Source organism: Lobosporangium transversale (genome assembly GCF_002105155.1).
Source record: "Lobosporangium transversale strain NRRL 3116 chromosome Unknown BCR41scaffold_39, whole genome shotgun sequence".
NCBI classification, from domain to species: Eukaryota; Fungi; Mortierellomycota; class Mortierellomycetes; order Mortierellales; family Mortierellaceae; genus Lobosporangium; species Lobosporangium transversale.
In genome coordinates, this window is record NW_019029017.1 from 63,907 (window position 1) to 82,779 (window position 18,873).

The 18,873-nt window shown below is 41.7% G+C and overlaps 8 protein-coding genes across 8 annotated transcripts; 2 read left to right on the forward strand and 6 right to left on the reverse strand.

Moving 5' to 3' along the window:
* Positions 1 to 65: 65 nt before the first annotated feature.
* On the reverse strand, positions 66 to 1,497 carry BCR41DRAFT_359697 (hypothetical protein). The gene has a single exon (XM_022025232.1). The coding sequence runs from the start codon at positions 1,347 to 1,349 to the stop codon at positions 231 to 233; it is 1,119 nt and encodes a 372-aa protein (XP_021878189.1). The 5' UTR covers positions 1,350 to 1,497; the 3' UTR covers positions 66 to 230.
* A 222-nt stretch (positions 1,498 to 1,719) lies between these two features.
* On the reverse strand, positions 1,720 to 2,133 carry BCR41DRAFT_148254 (hypothetical protein). Its single transcript, XM_022019585.1, has one exon. The coding sequence runs from the start codon at positions 2,083 to 2,085 to the stop codon at positions 1,864 to 1,866; it is 222 nt and encodes a 73-aa protein (XP_021878190.1). The 5' UTR covers positions 2,086 to 2,133; the 3' UTR covers positions 1,720 to 1,863.
* Positions 2,134 to 2,206: 73 nt separating this feature from the next.
* Positions 2,207 to 4,795, forward strand: BCR41DRAFT_388697 (nucleoside transporter-domain-containing protein). The gene is made up of 4 exons (XM_022028030.1): positions 2,207 to 2,551; positions 2,676 to 2,815; positions 2,910 to 3,133; positions 3,281 to 4,795. The coding sequence occupies exons 1-4, from the start codon at positions 2,338 to 2,340 to the stop codon at positions 4,485 to 4,487; spliced, it is 1,785 nt and encodes a 594-aa protein (XP_021878191.1). The 5' UTR covers positions 2,207 to 2,337; the 3' UTR covers positions 4,488 to 4,795.
* BCR41DRAFT_359699 (S-adenosylmethionine synthetase) lies at positions 4,779 to 6,624 on the reverse strand. Its single transcript, XM_022025233.1, has 4 exons — positions 6,524 to 6,624; positions 5,568 to 6,315; positions 5,114 to 5,437; positions 4,779 to 4,986 (listed from the first exon to the last, which is right to left on the reverse strand). Exons 1-4 carry the CDS (start codon positions 6,570 to 6,572, stop codon positions 4,959 to 4,961), a joined length of 1,149 nt encoding a protein of 382 aa, XP_021878192.1. The 5' UTR covers positions 6,573 to 6,624; the 3' UTR covers positions 4,779 to 4,958.
* A 1,769-nt stretch (positions 6,625 to 8,393) lies between these two features.
* BCR41DRAFT_359702 (hypothetical protein) lies at positions 8,394 to 9,895 on the reverse strand. The gene is made up of 4 exons (XM_022025234.1): positions 9,690 to 9,895; positions 8,941 to 9,514; positions 8,748 to 8,829; positions 8,394 to 8,605 (listed from the first exon to the last, which is right to left on the reverse strand). The coding sequence occupies exons 1-4, from the start codon at positions 9,853 to 9,855 to the stop codon at positions 8,414 to 8,416; spliced, it is 1,014 nt and encodes a 337-aa protein (XP_021878193.1). The 5' UTR covers positions 9,856 to 9,895; the 3' UTR covers positions 8,394 to 8,413.
* A 92-nt stretch (positions 9,896 to 9,987) lies between these two features.
* On the reverse strand, positions 9,988 to 12,101 carry BCR41DRAFT_359703 (hypothetical protein). Its single transcript, XM_022025235.1, has 7 exons — positions 11,909 to 12,101; positions 11,627 to 11,796; positions 11,149 to 11,486; positions 10,956 to 11,037; positions 10,695 to 10,825; positions 10,378 to 10,592; positions 9,988 to 10,279 (listed from the first exon to the last, which is right to left on the reverse strand). The coding sequence occupies exons 1-7, from the start codon at positions 12,022 to 12,024 to the stop codon at positions 10,012 to 10,014; spliced, it is 1,320 nt and encodes a 439-aa protein (XP_021878194.1). The 5' UTR covers positions 12,025 to 12,101; the 3' UTR covers positions 9,988 to 10,011.
* A 958-nt stretch (positions 12,102 to 13,059) lies between these two features.
* On the reverse strand, positions 13,060 to 14,669 carry BCR41DRAFT_424584 (Sin3 associated polypeptide p18-domain-containing protein). The gene is made up of 3 exons (XM_022030460.1): positions 14,171 to 14,669; positions 13,994 to 14,043; positions 13,060 to 13,908 (listed from the first exon to the last, which is right to left on the reverse strand). The coding sequence occupies exons 1-3, from the start codon at positions 14,321 to 14,323 to the stop codon at positions 13,119 to 13,121; spliced, it is 993 nt and encodes a 330-aa protein (XP_021878195.1). The 5' UTR covers positions 14,324 to 14,669; the 3' UTR covers positions 13,060 to 13,118.
* Positions 14,670 to 14,924: 255 nt separating this feature from the next.
* BCR41DRAFT_373355 (hypothetical protein) lies at positions 14,925 to 18,277 on the forward strand (the record flags this gene model as incomplete). The annotated part of the gene is made up of 4 exons (XM_022026771.1): positions 14,925 to 15,063; positions 15,158 to 16,429; positions 16,558 to 17,546; positions 17,645 to 18,277. 4 exons carry the CDS (start codon positions 14,925 to 14,927, stop codon positions 18,275 to 18,277), a joined length of 3,033 nt encoding a protein of 1,010 aa, XP_021878196.1.
* Between the last annotated feature and the right edge of the window lie 596 nt (positions 18,278 to 18,873).

Below are 18,873 nucleotides of genomic sequence, written 5' to 3' on the forward strand. Positions count from 1 at the left end.
ACTTTATTTCACGCTATGCATTGATGAGCCAGGTACATATAAAATAACGGTTCTTTTTTTTTCTTGATGGAATGACTGCTTGGATTTGATAGATAAAATAACAATTTCACGTGCTGTGACTGCCTCTTCTTTACTGCAAATAAGCAAATACAGAAATATAAGAAATATAAGTAAAAGCAAATAGTAAATGTGGTATGTTCTGTGTTCTTGTTCTTTTGCAATTTTGTCTCCTATCTTGCTCTCTGCTTCTTATCCATTATTCGATGTCCACACCTTGAATCATTTCTGGATATTCTGACATCTTCTTCAGCTACTGCAGAATCCATATCTCGTGATCGTTTCATGGGAGCCACACTATCTAGCAGGCTCATTTGTGTTGTTGTGAGGATGTGTTGTGCGTTGTAACGGTTGATTACTATTAGGTTTTGAGTCAATCCACCCAGTGAACGTTGCAACCACGGCGACGATGACAATGGGGTGGTGATATTGGATGGGTATGATACAATCAGGCTGATGTATTGCCCTCCCGCAAAGCAATATTTTGCTAAATCAGGAAGTGAGTCTCCAATCAGCTCGCTTGTTGAGTGATGAACTGATCGAAATACTTTGTCGATAGCCTGCTGTCCATCCAGCTGCTTGAACAGTATGAATCTTACAAATACTGGATACTTTTGTTCACCAATTTGAATAACAAACACCAAATCGGGGCCTTCTTTCTTGGTAGTTGTTAAACTACTTGAACGGAAATAATAGAATGGACCCACGGTTTGGCCAGTTGAGAGACATGAGTTGTTCCAGTAATGTGCATTCATAAATGTTTGAAGACTAATACCCTGATCATTGTTCCAGTTATATATATTACCCAACCCCACAATATGAGACTGGTCATTGACCATCTGTTCGACATCCGATGTGTATGTTGCAAATAACGTCCTGAACAACTTTGTGTTGTGAAAGAGAGGTAGTAATATGAGAGGTACTTCGTGTTCCCAAAACCATTCCCTGCATGATGGTGGCGGCAAACCCATAGATAGCAAATCTTTGACTTGATCGTCCAGTAAAGTAGAGAAATTGGAGTTGAAATCAGACTGAAACAGAGCTTTTGCCGCCAAAAGTGAAGCAGGATCTCCAATCGTCATTCCCTTTGCCAAACCGTCAGTCCGACCCAACCCAGCGTCAAGAAGTAAACGATGCGGAGAGCTAAGAATGGTTGGCAGTCCTGTCAATATTTTGAGAGCTAGAGCTTGTTTGAGGATTTTTAGGATGTCGAAACTTATTGCTCTCCTGTCATTTGGATCGTCGATATCATGCAGTAACCATCGCACACTGTTATTATAGTCGTCCTCCATAAAGACTGATGGGACCCCGGTTGGTATATATAAAAAAAGGGTGCCCTGACAGTACAAGAGCAGCAGAAGTAGCTGTGGAAGAAGAAAATGTATGAAAAAATGGAGGGTGGGACGAAGGAAAGGGGGTAGGGACGAAGGAAAGGGGGTGGGGACGAAGGAGGAAAAAAAAAGGTCACAAAAGGTGGACAAAGCTTACAGGGGTAAGGAAAAATGGCCCAAAGGTGCATTCCAACAAAGTGGGATTTGGGTATTAAATGCTCTGCGGCATGATGGATGTTCAGATATCTCACACCCTTAACAACAAAGCTGATGTCGGTTAGAATAAGATTTATCCAATCAGAATCAGTTTTTTTGTTCTGCTTCTGTTTAGCTCCACAAATGAAAACGGGAATGGATTTTAGAAGGACAAAACTCAAACTTGCCAGAGGTAGAGGCAACGCTACGATTCATGACTGGGGCACAAACTGAAAAACAATAATAATCTGTGGCTAGATACAGGACATTGTACACAGCACTAGAATGAATGTATCTCATGGAGAAACCAAAAGAGCCTGAATAACAGAGAGGAAAAAAAAAAAAAACACGTCTCGAGAAGACAAACAACCTCCCTAATATGCAAGTATATTTGAAAGACCCCTTCTCCGTTTTTCACAATAGCACAGCAAAATATAAAAAAAAACGAAAGGTTAGAAGAGAGTATCATAATCATGAGAACAAACGAGATTAACAAGGACATGCGCGTAAAAAATATGTCAAAGTCAAAATTATGCTTACTACACTGAAGGTTGAATAAAGATGAGACAATTTTGTCTTTTTTTTTTTTTTTTTTTTTTTTTTTCGTGCCACTTCTTGCTTTCATTTGACTTTCATTCTTTCCTTGTCTCTCCTTTTCGTGGTTTCTGTCCGTGCATCAAGTTAGACAACAACACGCCTTTATTTTGTGTTATTTTTTTATATTTTATTTATCGGCAAGACGTGAACAGAGCACATGTCGGCAACCGCGGATGAGACAACGCCTCTGTGGCCAGAAGGTGCAGTTCACAACGCCAATCATCTAGGAGAACATGAGGACGATGAGCATGAGATAAACTACGACCTTCCAAGACACAGGAGTTTTGAGCATGGACCCCCTGCAGACCCATGGCGCATTTCATACTGGATCATGGTCATCCAAGGAGCCTCAATGCTCTTACCCTGGAACGGTAAACGGTTGCAATGATTTCATGCCTATTGATTCCCACACATGGTAAAAAGACTATTCAAGTGGGCCTCGAAATGTAACTCTACTGTGATTATTAACATGTTTAAATTATAAAAAAAAAAAAGTCTTCATTACTGCACAGGAATTCTTTAAGCTGAGATTTCGAGGATCGCCTTTTGAACATGACTTTCAAAATTATTTCTCAGTGGCATTCATGAGCACCAATCTAATCGTTGTTGGAAGCTCTATTCTGATTCAAAAGCAGGTAAAGGCTTGTGTATGCTAAGACCTCACCCTTTTTTTTAATGTGATTTGATAACGGTTGAATGTGACACGAGCTCTTCTTTCTCACGGCATAGGCACCAGGAACAACACATATTATTGGGAGCTTACTACTCAATGCGGCGGTCTTTCTGTCAATTCTGGTGTCTATCCAAACCAATTACGAGATCGACTCAACCACTTACTTTTTCTTTACTCTGACCATGCTCTCACTGTCAGCAATCTCGACATCGATTGTACAAAACGGCATGTTTGGCCTTGCCTCTAAATTTACAGGCCATCATGTCCAAGGTGTCATGCTGTGAGTTTTTTTTTTTTTTTGAATGTGAATCTGCATGAATATGGTCATGATCGTCTAACCTACTTGATTTACGTTAATAGTCCCAACTACCAAGATCTGATCTAATTTTTTTTTTTTTTTTTTTTTTTTTTTTTTGGCTTTAATCAGTGGTCAAGGAGTTGCAGGCGCTGGAGTTGCCATCTCTCAGATTGTCACACATATCCTTTCCCCATCTAAAGGTGATTCTTACTTGGACGACTATATTGGCCCTGTGTCGACATCACCATCCTTAGTTGCAGAATTCGGGGGTGGCAGTGGCAACAGAGGCAGGAGACAAGGGTTGGAGCACTCTGCATTCTTGTTCTTCTCGTTCGCATTGCTCTTTACTGTGATCTCAGTCCTGGCGCAGGCACTTTTGATTCGCTTACCCATATATGAATACTACACAGAGGAACAGCCCCGTCGACCAATTGAGTTCTTAGCACCACCTTCACCCCGTTTCAATAGCGTCACCCTCGCTGAAGGCAATCACGACGATAACAATGTTGCTGCTAACGGAGCTGGTGAACAGGATGCCACTATTATCCGTCGCAACTCAACAAGTTCGGCTGCCACGGCCGTCACTATCACCCCAGCTATGATTGAAGAAGCCAATCGTCGTCAGACAGAGGAAGCTGTCCGGCGAGCGGAAGCAGAGAGAGTGAACCATTACCGGAGCGCAAGTCTAGGAGCGACTGCGCTAGCAAATGATGCAAATGCCATGCGATTAATGCAAGATATCTATCCAAGGAAGAAGGCACATCCACTCGTCATCCTTTATATCTCCATTACCCTAGTGTATGGACTAACTCTATCACTCTTTCCTTCATTAACCGGCTTGGTGGAATCCACCAACACTGCGCCTGATCGATCCCGACTTGCCAAAGATCTGTTTGTTCCGCTGCACTTCCTCACTTTCAACTTGGGCGACTGGACTGGAAAGGCATTGCCATCGTTTGCTTTGTTCGCTCCCAGCACGCAACATCCGACGCGAAGACAGCAGTTGAAGTATTTGCTCTCATCACTCACACGATTCATCTTCATCCCTATTTTTCTGACTGCCAATCTGCCTATCCCTTCAAACACGAGGTTGTTACCCTTGTTGATCCAACGAGATGAAGTCTGGTTTGCACTAGTCTTTTTGTTTGCCCTGTCGAACGGGTACCTGGGAAGTATCATTATGATGGTTGGTCCAGCTTGTGTGCTTGGAGGCGAGAATAAGGCCCGTGCAGGCGTCAAGTTGGGCTTCTGGTTGACTGCTGGTCTTGCTCTTGGAAGTGCTGCCAGCTTTGGTGTACGTAAACTGATGTGTGCTCGAGGGGGGTGTCCAACTTGAAAGCCTCCTGAACTCAAGACTTCTTGTATATAGTAATCAATGAAAAACAAGAGTATTTCCTACTTTAAACATTACTTTCACATTCAATTTCAAAGATGCTTAGTCTCTTTGACAGATTTTGATTTTTATGAGCGGGACGGTAAAAGTACATTTATTGTGTTGAACAATGGTTATAAAAAAATAAGAGGTGAACAAGCAAAAAAAGTCTACATACAAAAGGATTGAAAAACTTGGTGCAAATGATAGTGGGTTGGGGGATATTTTGATTTTAAAAAGTTTTTTTTTTTTTTTTTTTTTTTTTCTTTTTTGGTAAAACAGGAAATGGGTTGAACCACCTGTTGATGAATAAAAAGGACGTTCAATTTTTTTGGGTCTCTCAATCGATCCAATTGCATATACAGATACACAAAGCTTAATCTTGCATCACGACAAGTCAAGCAGCGTGTACGTCTTTTCCCTTTTGTTCACTCTTTAAAATTCAAGCTTGCGAGGCTGCTCCCTATTAATCACAAAAAAAAAAAAAAAAGTTCAGATTCGTCAGCATGTGCTTACTACCTTTTAAAAGACGCCTATTCAAGTATTCGATACAAGAACACATAAATAAATAAATGAATAATAAAGCATACCAGGAAAACTCATCGCGACCAAAATGACCGTAGCAAGCAGTCTTGGTGTAAATGGGCTTGAAGAGATCCAACTGCTTGACGATGACGCCAGGGCGGAGGTCAAAGTTCTTCTTAACAATCTCAAGAATTTCGGCGTCAGACTTGGTCCCGGTACCGTAGGTGTCGACGAAAACCGAGGTGGGTTCAGCGACACCAATAGCATACGAGAGTTGGACGAGGGCACGACGGGCGAGACCAGCAGCGACGATAGACTTGGCAATCCAGCGGCCAGTGTAAGCAGCAGAGCGATCGACCTTGGACCAGTCCTTACCAGAGAAAGCTCCACTAAAATAAAGAATAAAAAAAAAATAAAAAAAAAAGTTAGATCATGTAAAAAAGCGAAAGGCATCACGTGAAGGGTAAATGTGAAAGCTAGATCAGCTTTGATGGTAAACAAACAAATATTACTGCTTACCCTCCGTGAGCACCATGACCGCCATAAGTGTCAACAATAATCTTGCGTCCAGTAACACCGGCATCGCCCTGAGGACCACCAATGATGAACTTGCCAGAGGGCTGAAGGTGATAGATAGTCTCAGGGGTGAGGTATTTAGCAGGAATGACCTTCTCGATGACCTCCTCCTTGAGGGCCTTGCGGAGAGTTTCATTATCAACATCAGCGGAATGCTGGACAGAGATAACGACGGTGTGAACGCGGATAGGGACTAAAGCACCACCCTCGTTTTTGTACTCGATGGTGACTTGGGTCTTGGAATCAGGGCGGAGGAAAGGAAGGGTTCCATCGCGACGACCATCAGCCATCTTCTTATTCAACTTGTGGGACAAGATCAAGGTCAAGGGCATGAGTTCGGGAGTCTCATCAGTAGCATAACCGAACATGATACCCTGGTCACCGGCTCCAATATCCTCAACGTTGAAACCCCTCTGGACAAGACCCTGGTAGATATCAGGGGACTGCTGCTCAATGGCGACAAGAACATTGCAGGTCTTGTAATCGAAGCCCTTCTCAGAGTCATCGTAACCAATATTCTTGATGGTCTGACGAATAATCTTTTGGTAGTCAAGAGTGGCCTTGGTGGTGATCTCTCCAAGAACCATGATCATACCGGTCTTTGCAGCAGTCTCGCAAGCAACCTTGGACATGGGATCCTGCTCCAAGCAAGCATCGAGAATGGCATCAGAGACCTGGTCGCAGATCTTGTCTGTAAAGAAGTTGTCACACAATTAAAAACACAAGGGTGACATATAGATGAATTATGAGTCAGCTGCTTTTTATCCATTCTTGATTTTGAGATCAGTCGAAAGAGATCTTCATGTGTTTGCTCATTTCGGTCATCGGAACGATTCTATGAGAACAGCCCAAAAACATATACTGTAAATAAGGGGTTGTCAGGACGAAGGAATACATACCGGGGTGACCCTCGCCGACAGATTCAGAGGTGAAAAGGAAGGTAGACATGGTAATGAGGTTATGCGATGAGTGAAATGAATGAGGCTGAGAGAAGATAAAAAAAAAAAAAAAAAAAAAAAAGAGAAAAAGAAAAGTAAAAAAAAAAATACTATCCAATATTTATATGAAGGGACTCAAAAGAACTTTATGGGGACCCAGCCAACACATGGGAATCGTGTCAATGCACAATTCTACAGCGCACTTTAAAAACATATAAAACACATTCATTCAATTGCTCTCTTTCTACCACGCAAAGGAAGGCGACATCAATTTGCCACGGCCACTTTGATCAAACCATCTTGGATTCATATTGCATAATATTTTTCCTGGCCTTGATCGTACCCATATGTATATACTTTTACTCTTCAACCAGTTCCCCCACTTTTTATTTATTTATTTATTTTTCTTTTTTCTTTTTTTTTATTTTTTATTAACCGCTATAGCAACGCCGCCGTCGTCGATTGGTAAAAGTTTCTATTGCACTTTCAATACTCCCACACTTCATTTGTCAAGCATTTTTCGACATGCTTTTGCTATCCTTGGTTCCTACGATACATCCCTTGATGTCCCCTTTAGAAATGTAAGCGTTCATATACTTTGAAATGTCTTTATTTCACAGGTGAATACCGAGACTTTCATGTATGGAAGCAGATCAGGATTTCAAGATATTATTCCTATAGCTAATATTGATAACAGGAACTGAAGTCATTGAGAATCGATGTCGTGACTTGGCAGTCTGGTAGGATCAACCTATATCTCTATCATCTCCATCTACCATTCAAGTTTTCATTCATACAAGATAATGTTTTAATGTCATCAAACATCAAAAGACAAAAAAGAAAGAAAAACAGTATTATCCCAGCCAGCCAATCAGAGTAGTTGGAACGCACGACATCATTCCTAAGATGTTCATTTTGGCCTCTGTGACTGGAACTTGGCTTTTAGTAATTTGTTTTTTTTTTTTTTTTTTTTTTTTTTTTACTCATGGACACTCAGTGTTATTTTACACTCTGCCCCTGAATAATCTGAATAATAAGATCAAACCCGTCAAACATTGCTCGAACATGCAATCTCTCATCTACTATAGTATTCTATGAATATATCTATGCGTGTGTTTTGTCCATGGGGATTTGGCTACTGGCTTTTCACAAGTCAAGCGATCATGCAAACATCTTCATGATGTCGCGCGTTAAGGACTGCAGGGAATGTAAACTTTAAACACTAAAACAACTGCATCAGACCGGGGTGAAAAAGCATGCGCGTGCAACCAGCAGTCCATGAACTGCGTGTCCACAATAAAGATCAATATCAAGCTTTATTCCTACCCCAACAAATAAAATAAATTTTTTTATCAGTCTTTCTGTGCAACGAGAATAAGGCGAGAAAAGCATATGAAATGCGCCATTGGACACTGGTTGAGCATTTTACTTCAATAATAACAATAATAAAAAGTGGGGAGATCAAGGGAAAAAAGACTGAGAAATATAGCGCATCATAGTCTAACTATATATACGAAGCTGTCATCGAATATGAGATATATATCCAATAATATGATATGATATATATATATATATATGTATGTATATATAATATGCCACATATGATAAATATATATATATATATTGATATTTAATTATTAAATTATACACGTATAGCTGTTTAATGCATGCTGAATAGACTGTTACATGTAATTATTGCTCGATCTATTCAGTCTCGTCTGTGCGCTTCAGATCAAAGCAAAGCCCACTTCAAATGCTGCGCACATGCTTGTACGCTGCTATAGACTGCAGTACATCATTTCATTTACGCAGTCCATTGTAAAATTATAAACTGCTATAAACTAATGGAGTTCAAAACACTACAGATCCAGCAAGCAAGTTTCTGACACTATTGATCTCGTCCGACATCCCGTTGACGTTCTCTTGCGAAACAAAACTTGATGCGATTTCGACTAGCCATGGGGACGCAGTCTCTGCAGTATTGCTCCCCGATGCCTCTTCCTCTGGTACAATGGCTGAGAATGGATCATGCTGCTTAGAGAGCTATATAAATGAAATTCGAATAGTATATATATATATATATATGTAAGATAAAAATAAAATGAGAACTAATAGACCGATACTGGAACTTTCATTTTCTACTGCGAATTATTTGATCCCATAACATCTCCTAAAGACAACTTACCTTATACTTTCGAAAGACAGATATCCTGCAAATGTTGTTGAACATGAAGTTGTATCCTCTGCAAACAAATTCATCCTCAAATCTATATTCGATAATAAAGCAATATACCTTTCTTTTTCTGAGCAAAATACTTCTCTCCACGTAAAACAATCCGAAAAAAAAGGGCGACCTTTGTGTCTGGATTTTGCCTCACCCGTAGCCTAGCAATGATAAAAACCCAAATGCATCACCATGGATTTTGACCAGGATAACGGATCGAACGACAATAGTCCTACCCGGCTCTGGGTGCCCATATTGACACAGTCGATACTGTCTGGTAACTATTGTTTTTGGCCCATAATGTCGTAAAGATGACCCTACTTGTAAAGATCCTCCGTTGGATGTGGTCATGTTGGCTGACGCGTCTTGCTGCTGCTGCCATTGTTGTTCTTGTGTTGTAATTGACTGGGATGTCGCTGTTGGATCGGTGGACATTTGTGCGATTGTATCCTCAGTGTCTTGTGTATTAGATGTCATCCCACTATCTATAATGGATGACATATCACCAACTGCTAATACGGATGCCTCGCTTTGATTCGTGTCTTGGGCACCATTGTTATTGCTGTTGACATCCGTATCATGTGCGTCCCTGGAATTTTTCTGTTTTTTCCTATTGCCGCCATCATCTAATATATGTATCTGCTTTTTAGATTGATCTAAAATAGTCAACTTGACACGCAGTCGAAGATGAACATCGTCATTTCTAGCCGCGTAGATGGGTCTCTGGACTAAAGAGTAAAAAGAGGATATTATAAAAAATTAAAAACAACAAAAAAAAAAAAAAAAAAAAAAAAAGGTCAAACTAATTAATGATATTCATATTATCCAGTTCTCGCATTCGTGCTAGCGTTTTCAACTTTACTAGCATAGTATTCGATTTCTTTTTTTACAGTCAGGTCATACTAGCAGGGGTAAAGAGCATCTCGTGCTCAAACATCTTTGAATGTGCAGCATGTTCACACAGTCCAAGCAGTCGATCGTATAGGCGTTGAAACTGTCCTGGAAGTACAGTCCCAGTTAGACTGCACTCAAATGAGGCTCCTCCTGACGTTGATCCCGGTACTGACATGAACTTCTTGTTGACCTCAAAACGCCTAGCCTTGGAATGAATGGCACAATGTTTCTGAAAAAGTCATAATGATATGTCAAGCCACCTCAAATCTCTATCTTATTTTTACGTGAGAACGTTTTTGTAATTCATATTTATTTCTCTATAATCAGTATCTTAAAGCTGCTTAGTCTTTCTTGTGATCATCTCGATCATTTGTTTGCCAACAACTGCGGCCTCACCAAACCGATCTTTAAAAAACTGGGCGGTATCCTCAAACCGAATTCTATAGCCTTCCATATTGCCCAAAGCAATGCACTCCTGCCATCCACGGGCTGACATCATGAACTCCATATCGTCTTCTCGGATGTTCTTGTCGTAAAGTGCTGCCTGGATGGCGTCCTTGAGGTATTCCTCGTTCAAAAACAGATACTCGGAGATTCCACTGTATCGAAAAAGAAAAAAGTCGATGATTATTCTCTTGCAGTCCTCATAAAGCGTGCTTCTGCCGGTTTGCGAAAAGCGACTAAAAGAAAAACTTACAGCCAGAAGCGGAATAGTGGTGTTTGACAGACCATATGTGAGTAAGGATTCATTTTTAGTTGGCACCAGCAGTCAACCATGGCCAAAAGTGAGAGATGTGAGTTGGGTTTAATCTTTTCCTTTGGAACACTACCGAGAGAATACTGGTCCAACAAGTTATCTGAAAGAAGAATTGGCTCTGAATTCCCTCTGTTGCCAAATACGAAATCTCCAGCCTAAATCGTTAAACCGTGAGGAGCGTAAAACCGATATCTTAATCGACAGTCAACAGTTAAATACATTCCTTCAATGACTCCATTATTATTTTATCAACGTACAGTACGGATACGGGTGATAAACTCTTCCTCCTTTTCCTGAATCATAAGTTTGAATAAAGCTGCCACTGACAAAGAGTATTGACGGACCTGGGCTTTAGCCGAGGGATTGAGAATTGCCAGCCCAGCATACACTATTTTCCAATGAGAGATGGACCACCAACACCTGGAGAGTCAGAATTCAGTTGAAAGTGGTCTCCTGGGGTAATAAATTTTGTTGCTGCCTTTATTTCTTATCGCTCCTCACAATCAATGTAACCTTACCGTGCCATTTGTTTGAGAGGATACGCATGGTCATATTCACCTTGACGTTCTCAATACCCCCCGTATAAGTAGGATCAAACCACTGAAGACATAATTTACATTACGAGCACTGATCTGTCAGCCCTGTATTCATAATCAACGCATTTTGTAAGCTGAATGATCGCCTCCAAGTCAATAGAGCATTTGTTCTTACAGGAAAGTTGTTTTGGTGTTTCCATGTCGTTCCCATGCTCAGGAAGGCCATATGAGTGACAGCCTGGGTATCCGCTGTGATCCGGTCATGTTCCTTGTAAGACAAATGTGCAATCTGACTCTCAAAGCAGCTCAGAATCCTCTCGACAAGTGCTAGTTTTTCTGGAGATCCGCGATGGTTGATGATCACGAGCGGTTGTCCTCGAGAAGGGACAGTGGGGCCATGCATAGAATGACAAGTGATGATGTATACATCCTCAGGCAGGTGCTTTTCAAATGCTGCGATTTCAGGTGCTTTAACGGATGTCTGACCCCCTACAATTGCGCCGATCTTTGTAGCTAATGATAAAAAAATAAAAAATAAAAGAGAGAGAGAGAGAGAGAGAAAGCGGGGCAAAGAGAATATGAATATCATTGAGGACTAGAAAGCTTCTTGGAACCAATTGCAAAATTCACAAGTCCTTCTTCATTAACATTACATGGTCCGTATGTGGCGACAACAGTATTGATAAACTCTGCAGGCACAGAGTATAGGATCCAATCACTCTGTCTAGAGACGTAGTGCCCATCTTTCATCACTGTAATACCTGAATCCTTGAACTCCTCGCGTAAGGACTCATACTTCTCCGGCATATCACATACATTAACACTTAAGAAAGGAAGAGTCGGCAGATTTATTATAAGTACTGTTATAGCGGTTTAATTTATCAATGTGTTCGAAAGACCGGAAAAAAAAAAAAAAAAAAAAAAAGTTTTCGTACTTTTTCCAACCGGCAGCGGAAAGTTTTCGGGCATAAAGTTTTCCCATGTCACCCATGCCAATGATGCCCAGCTGAATGGTTTCCATTTCTGCAGAAAATTCAACGTTGAATGGCATTTGGTAGAAATGAATTTTTTATTTTGATATTGAACTCACACCAGGTCGCGTGCCTTATTGAAGTGAACAAAGGAGAGAAGCAAGGATAGCGAGGAGAGCGAAAATTTAGGAGGCCATTTTACCAGGAACGACCACATGTTGGATTCAGTGACTGTGCTTGACTCATGATGGACACCACAAATATTATTTATCACACCAAAATCGCTTGTTTCTTTGGTGGCGCTTATTTCGAGTCGCGATTTCATTCTAATATGGCACCTCTTTTTATATGCATTACAAAAAAGGGTAGGGGAAGAACCATGCGCTTTTTTTCCCACTGAAATACGTCTATAGCTAGCCATTATTTTTTTATTGGCCAAATATCGATGGAAGAACCTTTCTCAGAGGTAGCTAAATTGGTTACTGAAGTCTAGGGTGCTGATAAAAAATTTACAAAATCAAAAGGATAGTACTCCTAAGGGCTTCCCAGCCATAACGTCTGTGAGCAACGGCCAGAATCATTCTTCCACCTTCGACGAAGATAGCACCGCTACTGAATTTTGAATTTTTTAAAGATAATATCGCTGACTGCTTTCAAAGTTCGTCAGCAAATGAATGCGATGGCTTCCCAACCAAAAGCTATTTCTGGACGTAATAATATCAGAGCAGGCGTCTCCATCCTAGCCAGGCTAGATAGTTTTGCGAGATCTGCGAATGGCAGGTTTGTAGTCGGCAATGATCTGTTCACCAAAATGGTCGAAGGATGTGAAGCTTGATCCAGAAGAGGAAGAATGAATGATAAGAATGAGTGAGGCCTTCTGTGGACGCGCCGAAGTTAAGTTGTTACACTAAATGGTGGTTGTATATATTGAATCGTTGATAGATCCGTACTTTGTCTTTCCATACCAAGCCAAGTACTTATCCCGTATGCTTTTGTCCCTCTCAAAGACACGTTAAGGTTGGAGGAAAGAAAAAAGGCTTAACTGCTTATGAAAATGTAGTATAATTTCATTTCATATAAACCGCATGAGATGTAAATCTCAAAGAAAATCCATACGGGTTTATTTCACACTTTAAGCATTTAGAGTAACCCAATGTTAGTCAGTAAATTAGAACTACCGGCCACGTCCACGCCCCTTCCAGCTTGGCTCATTCTGAACATCCAATCCAAATTGCCCGCTTCGCCTTCCAAATCCTTGTCCATGCCCATTCCGACTACTACCAATGGTACTAAATGCTCCTCCTAGTCGACCTGCAAACCGGTCACCAAGCGGATTCATTCGCTCTCCTCCAACCTCCACTCCAGCGCCACGCCCGTGTCGACTATGTTTTTGTCCTGAACGGCTATTACGTTGTGGGCCACCTCGATTACTAATTCCCCCTGCAGAACGCATTGGTTGCTGCTCCTTTCTCGCATTACGCGACAGAAATCTAGGTGTCGGTGATGTAATTGCAATATCCAGGTAATCGCCAATTACAAATCTGAAATCGTTCAATGTTTTTTCATATTCCTTGCTGGCGCTTTTTCCTGATAAGGCTGCTGTTACACCGGCTATGGCTATACTTGACCCTGATCTTTCACCGTGCTCGACGTGGTCATTATGGTCATCATTATCATCCTTTATGACAAGCTCCTCCAATTGCGTCGGTGCATTCGCTAATGAATCCAGATGTGGGTTATCCAAGCGCACGCTTCCAACGTCCTTTCCAACAAAAATGCCTTTTGTCTGATCAAGATAGATATGTCGAAATACAAGCTGGGCATCTGATCCAGCTTCTGATAATAAATCAGGGATTGCCTGCTTTACAAGAAATGCAATCTCTCCAAGCGTCGCGTTTTTCCATGTATAGAGTCGCAACTCTTCTGACTGTGGAGGTGTCGAAACAGGCGTAAAGTCATCGACTCTATGAGTGAACAGAGCATTAATATGGACAATTAGCTTTAATGACTTTACTATTGCCAGGTTTCCTCTGAAACTCATAGACGTACCGATGATGCTGCCCTGGATTGTAGTACATTTTCAACAGGAATGGACAAAGCTTATTGTTGTTATTGAACAAAAGCATCAGATCAGCTGTCTTTTTTTTTTTTTTAATGTGACTAAATGGTCGAGCTAAATCTTTAAATGTCCAAGGCTTTGAATGTGGAATATTGTTTTTAGTATACCTTCTCACGATCTATCACAATGGATGTTACTCCTGTTTTGGTTTCTATGGATGCCTCTGCCTGCATTGTCACGACTAATGTAATGATGAAGAGGAAGGATGGAAGGGCAGGATTTAAAACAGAAAGACCTGAAGTGACGTGTATTACAGCCATTTTGACCGCCTTTCCCCTACCCAGTTTCTCACACAAAGTAAACTATATAAAATAATGAGGACTATGCCCTCGCCGGTTTTCCACATGGAGAATTGGCCATATGGCCTGACTCCACCTGGCAAAGAATGGCGATTGCTGTCTAGGAGAGCCGAAATCCTCTACGCCGTGAGGCGTCGGAAGTGGCTACAATCCCAAACGTTCGCTCTCGAAGTAGCCGGCCGCAGATATACATCATGGGAGGTTCTTCCTTGCGAAAAAAGATGCCTAATGCCGAGTGCTAAGATAGACTGGACTGACCATGACAAGGCTAGTGCCAAGCTGGAGTACACAGTGCTATCGAAGCCCACTCCTGAGATAGTTTTTTTCCAATCACCTCAATGGAGCAATTCATTTTATTGAGATAAGCTCCGCAATGTTGTCCATTCAAGGACCGAAAGTAAACTGTGGGGCCTAAAATTATTATTTTGTTAATGGAAATTGGAGAAAAAATTGATCAACTAGCGACTGGTTTTTCAGCAAATAAGTGACCGGTCTTTTGTTTACTTTTTTTTTTTTTTTTTTATATATACTGAAAAACTCATTCTTAAACTCTGACAGCACCATGGCACCACCATTCAAACGAGGTGGAGGAAGAGGAGGTGGACGTGGAGGAAGGGCTCGTTATGGGGTTGCTCCAGGCGGTCGACATAAAACCAGCACAACCAACCTACCTCAAGCACTGAGTCAAGAGCTGGAAGGCAGTAAGTTTCACCATCAAAAGCCGTCCTCTGCGTTTCAAAAGACCCATGTGGGTATATACAGCTTCAAGCTAATTCTCACCCTCTTTTCAAGCAGATACGTCAATCTTTTTCGCTGATGGCGATGATCGTGACTTTAGCAAAAAGTTCAAGAATAAAGCTGCCGGACGGAAGGCTCGTAGAAAACAGGAGCGCGCAGAAAAGAAAAAGCATCGTGCACCGACAATGTCAAAGATTGAACTTCTTACACGACAACAGCATATGATGCCTGCGAACCCCACTGCTCAAGGCAAAGGTGGTAGCAAAAAGAAAGGCTCCAACAAGAAACAAAGGGTTGATTCTTCACAGTTGGAAGTCAATATAGATGAACATGAAGGAGAGACTTTGGTGACAGATATAGCATCCGAGATTAAGAAAGACAAAAAGAAGCTGAAAAAAACCATTGGAAAAGCCGCTCCATCTCTCGACGGTTCTGCAGAGTTGGATGCTAGAAAGCTTGAGAAGCTATCAAAATCCAACCCAGCATTCTACGCCATGCTGCAGGAAGATGGCGTAGTATCTGGTGGCGGATCAAGCTTTAACGAAGGCTTTGATGATGATGAGCAGTATATCCGGCACTACGAGAAAAAGTTGGGACTCAAGCGTAAGGATATAGACAAACTTACCTCTAAGAAATCGTTTTTGGATGACGGTCTTGGCGAGTTGTTAGAGGGTATTGAACTAGGCTCTAGGAAGAGGCGATCAAATTCAGGTGCCACAGCCCCTTCAGCAGCAAAACTCCTACCCAAAACTGAGCCAGTAAACAATTCTACTGGAAAAAAGAGAAGCGCTAGTGAAATCGAAAGTGACGAGGGAACGGAAGATGACGAGGCTGATGAGATTGATATAGACAACTTTGATCAAGACTTAGAGGGCTTTGAGTCTGAAGACTTGGACCATTTTGAAGTGGGAGATAGTGGAGACGACAATGAATTATCAATGGCCTTTGATAGTGATTCAGAAGATTTTGGGTCAGAAGTGGAAGATAAAAAGGAAAGTGAGGACAACGAAGGCCCATCAGAAGAGGAAAGTGAAGACACGGAGGGAGTAGAAAGCGAAATACCAGATAAGGAATCTACAGTTACGACCATGGCAGCAGCTCACTCTGGAAAGTACCTACCGCCACATCTTCGGGCTGCTGCTGCTAGCGCTGCTACTGAAGAAGAGAGTGGTGCCTCCGCTCTTGCTAAATCTATCCCCAGAAAGAATACAGAGGAGCTTTTGCGACTTCGTCGTCAGCTCCAAGGACTGCTTAATAAGCTGAGCGAAAGCAATATCGAGCCAATCCTTATGGACATAGAAAGTCTTTACCGCAAATACCCAAGAGCAGGTGATACACTTGATATACTACCAAAAAAAAAAAAAAAAAAAAAAAAAAAAGAAAGAAAGAAAGAGAATAAGACAGGGCTTACCACTTGATACCTGATATTAACAGAAGATTCTGATCTCGATTTATAGATGTAACTGAAAACATCACAGAGATGATTTTGGCGTCCATATCTTCCAAAGCCAACCTGTTGGACTCATTTGTAATCCTGTATGCCGCTGTGGTTGCCAGCTTGTACCGTCTTGTTGGAATAGAGTTTGCGGCACATTTCGTTCAAACGCTGATTGAACAATTCGACGCTTATCATGCGATGGCTTCGAGCACAAAGAGCACAGAAATGACAGACGAGACCCTAAGCGCTGCAAAGCAATGTACAAATCTGATAGTTTTGGTTTCAGAGCTTTATAATATGCAGGTAATTGCCTGCATTCTAGTCTACGAGCTGATTCGTTGGTTCATGACGGAACTTTCAGAGTTAAATGTCGAGCTTGTGGTCAGGTTCGTTAAGACATCAGGATATCAGCTTAGACAGGATGACCCTACAACTCTCAAAACCATTATCCAGGATTTCACAGTTTTGGCGAATCAGACTACTGCAAAAGAGGGCTCTCAGAAGTCCATTTCGTCTCGTACACGGTTTCTCTTAGAAACATTGACTGCACTCAAAGCAAATCGAATGAAAGGACCTTCAACTAATTCAACTACATCAGGAACTATCGCAGAGAGCACTGTACGTATGAAGAAGTTTGTGTCTGGATTGAGCAAAAAGCGGACCACTTTCCCTAGTGAGCCGATGCGTGTTGGTTTGGCAGATATTCGTCAGGTCAAGACTAAAGGCAAGTGGTGGCTAGTAGGCTCAAGTTGGAAAAACAACATGGTGGGCGAGGAAAGCTCGCGTAAATTCTTAACTTCAACTGCGGATGACATGTTGGAAGCCGAGGATGAGCTTCTCAAACTCGCGCGGAAGAATAAGATGAACACAGATGTGAGACGAAGTATCTTTGTTGTTTTAATGAGCAGCGAGGACTATGTTGACGCGTTTGAGCGATTGATCAAGCTCAATTTGAAGGAAGTACAGCAGCGTGAGATTGTCCGTATTTTATTACACTGTGCCGGCAATGTAAGCTTATGGCTTGTATCATGGCTCTAGCCATTTCATACTTGATGTTACTTTTTTATTCGTGTGTCTTATCTTTTATTTTCCTCCTTTTAAAATAGGAAAAGACTCATAACCCCTATTACACGCTTGTAGGACAGCGTCTTTGTCAACATGATCATTCGTTCAAGATAACGTTCCAATATTCACTTTGGGATCTACTGAGAGAAATGGGTGCTGCAGATGTAGGAGGTATGGAAAAGGTCAAAAATGGACAGGTGATTGGTCTCGATGATGGCTTAAACAACAGTGGGAAGAAGGTTGCGCTCCGTCGAATCATCAACCTCAGCAAAATGTATGGCTTTTTGATTACTTCACAGGATCTAAGTTTGGTCATGCTGAAGACAGTTACCTTTACCTCATTACCCGAGCAGCCCACATTGTTCTTTCAACTCCTCTTGACCAATATCATCCTGTCATCACAGCCTCAAGTCCACCCACCTCTCCAACAGCAACGGATGCAGAAGGAGGCGTCTAAGGAGAAGCCCAAGTACAATGCTCAAGCATTAGCTGATATCTTTATCCGTGCAGCCATAAATCCAACACTAGCACAAGGCATCATATTTTTCTTGCAAGCTTTTGTCAAGAAAGGTCAAGTGTGTCAGACAGATCAAGAGAAAGAGACGGTCAAGTGGGCATGTAGCACTATCAGAGAGGTCCTTCAGGGAGCTGTCAATACTGGTGGCCGGTTTTAAGTCACTAGTTGTATTCATAGACCAAATTAAATATAATCATTTAGAGCAGAAGCACCTGACAGTTGTTGCATTACGAACGGTGGTCCTGGTTCCGTGGTGTACTAAATAAAAATGCGTCAAAGCATGTCTTCCATCTGTGTGGCCTTAATAGGAGCTCGTATCTGGGTCGCACTGGGACATACACTGCTGTGGGGAGAGTTGGAAGTCGCGGCTCTGAATTGCATGGATTGTGGCATTTGCTGGGCGCGTGGATCGGAATCTCGCTTCATGGTGATCGCCAAGCAAATCCAAAGTCCAATCTTACACCCTTCCATCCTGTTTTTGTCGTAATAAGAATCCAGTATGTCTGTGCACCATTCACGAGGTCATACAATTTAATAGCATCCACAACACAGGAAGGCACTCTAGGTATTAAAATAAGTCTTTCTGCTTGATGATCAAGACCTGACAAGTGAAAACCATGTAGTTCCACAGCCACCAGGCGCTATTACTCAAGGATATGATGTATTCCTACTAATACCAGCCATAATTTTGTCTTCTCTTCCCTATTGCGCTTTTTTAAGAACCTCCACTTCTCTGCTCCATATTTAATTACA

Excerpts from the sequence above, each read along its gene's own strand:
- BCR41DRAFT_359703 (XM_022025235.1), bottom strand. The coding sequence starts at position 12,024 with ATGCCATTCAACGTTGAATTTTCTGCAGAAATGGAAACCATTCAGCTG. Across the intron at positions 11,797-11,908 it reads TCCGCTGCCGGTTGGAAAAA|TGTTAATGTATGTGATATGC; the intron begins GTACGAAAACTT and ends TCCTTTCTTAAG. Across the intron at positions 10,593-10,694 it reads TTATCACCCGTATCCGTACT|GCTGGAGATTTCGTATTTGG; the intron begins GTACGTTGATAA and ends TTAACGATTTAG.
- BCR41DRAFT_148254 (XM_022019585.1), bottom strand. The coding sequence starts at position 2,085 with ATGTCCTTGTTAATCTCGTTTGTTCTCATGATTATGATACTCTCTTCT.
- BCR41DRAFT_359702 (XM_022025234.1), bottom strand. The coding sequence starts at position 9,855 with ATGTCAGTACCGGGATCAACGTCAGGAGGAGCCTCATTTGAGTGCAGT. Across the intron at positions 8,830-8,940 it reads TTATCATTGCTAGGCTACGG|ATTTGAGGATGAATTTGTTT; the intron begins GTGAGGCAAAAT and ends TATCGAATATAG. Across the intron at positions 8,606-8,747 it reads CTGTCTTTCGAAAGTATAAG|CTCTCTAAGCAGCATGATCC; the intron begins GTAAGTTGTCTT and ends TCATTTATATAG.
- BCR41DRAFT_388697 (XM_022028030.1), top strand. The coding sequence starts at position 2,338 with ATGTCGGCAACCGCGGATGAGACAACGCCTCTGTGGCCAGAAGGTGCA. Across the intron at positions 2,552-2,675 it reads AATGCTCTTACCCTGGAACG|TCTTCATTACTGCACAGGAA; the intron begins GTAAACGGTTGC and ends AAAAAAAAAAAG. Across the intron at positions 2,816-2,909 it reads CTATTCTGATTCAAAAGCAG|GCACCAGGAACAACACATAT; the intron begins GTAAAGGCTTGT and ends CTCACGGCATAG.
- BCR41DRAFT_424584 (XM_022030460.1), bottom strand. The coding sequence starts at position 14,323 with ATGGCTGTAATACACGTCACTTCAGGTCTTTCTGTTTTAAATCCTGCC. Across the intron at positions 14,044-14,170 it reads TTGTGATAGATCGTGAGAAG|CTTTGTCCATTCCTGTTGAA; the intron begins GTATACTAAAAA and ends AACAACAATAAG. Across the intron at positions 13,909-13,993 it reads AATCCAGGGCAGCATCATCG|AGTCGATGACTTTACGCCTG; the intron begins GTACGTCTATGA and ends GTTCACTCATAG.
- BCR41DRAFT_359697 (XM_022025232.1), bottom strand. The coding sequence starts at position 1,349 with ATGGAGGACGACTATAATAACAGTGTGCGATGGTTACTGCATGATATC.
- BCR41DRAFT_359699 (XM_022025233.1), bottom strand. The coding sequence starts at position 6,572 with ATGTCTACCTTCCTTTTCACCTCTGAATCTGTCGGCGAGGGTCACCCC. Across the intron at positions 6,316-6,523 it reads TGTCGGCGAGGGTCACCCCG|ACAAGATCTGCGACCAGGTC; the intron begins GTATGTATTCCT and ends ACTTCTTTACAG. Across the intron at positions 4,987-5,113 it reads GGTCGCGATGAGTTTTCCTG|GGAGCAGCCTCGCAAGCTTG; the intron begins GTATGCTTTATT and ends TGTGATTAATAG.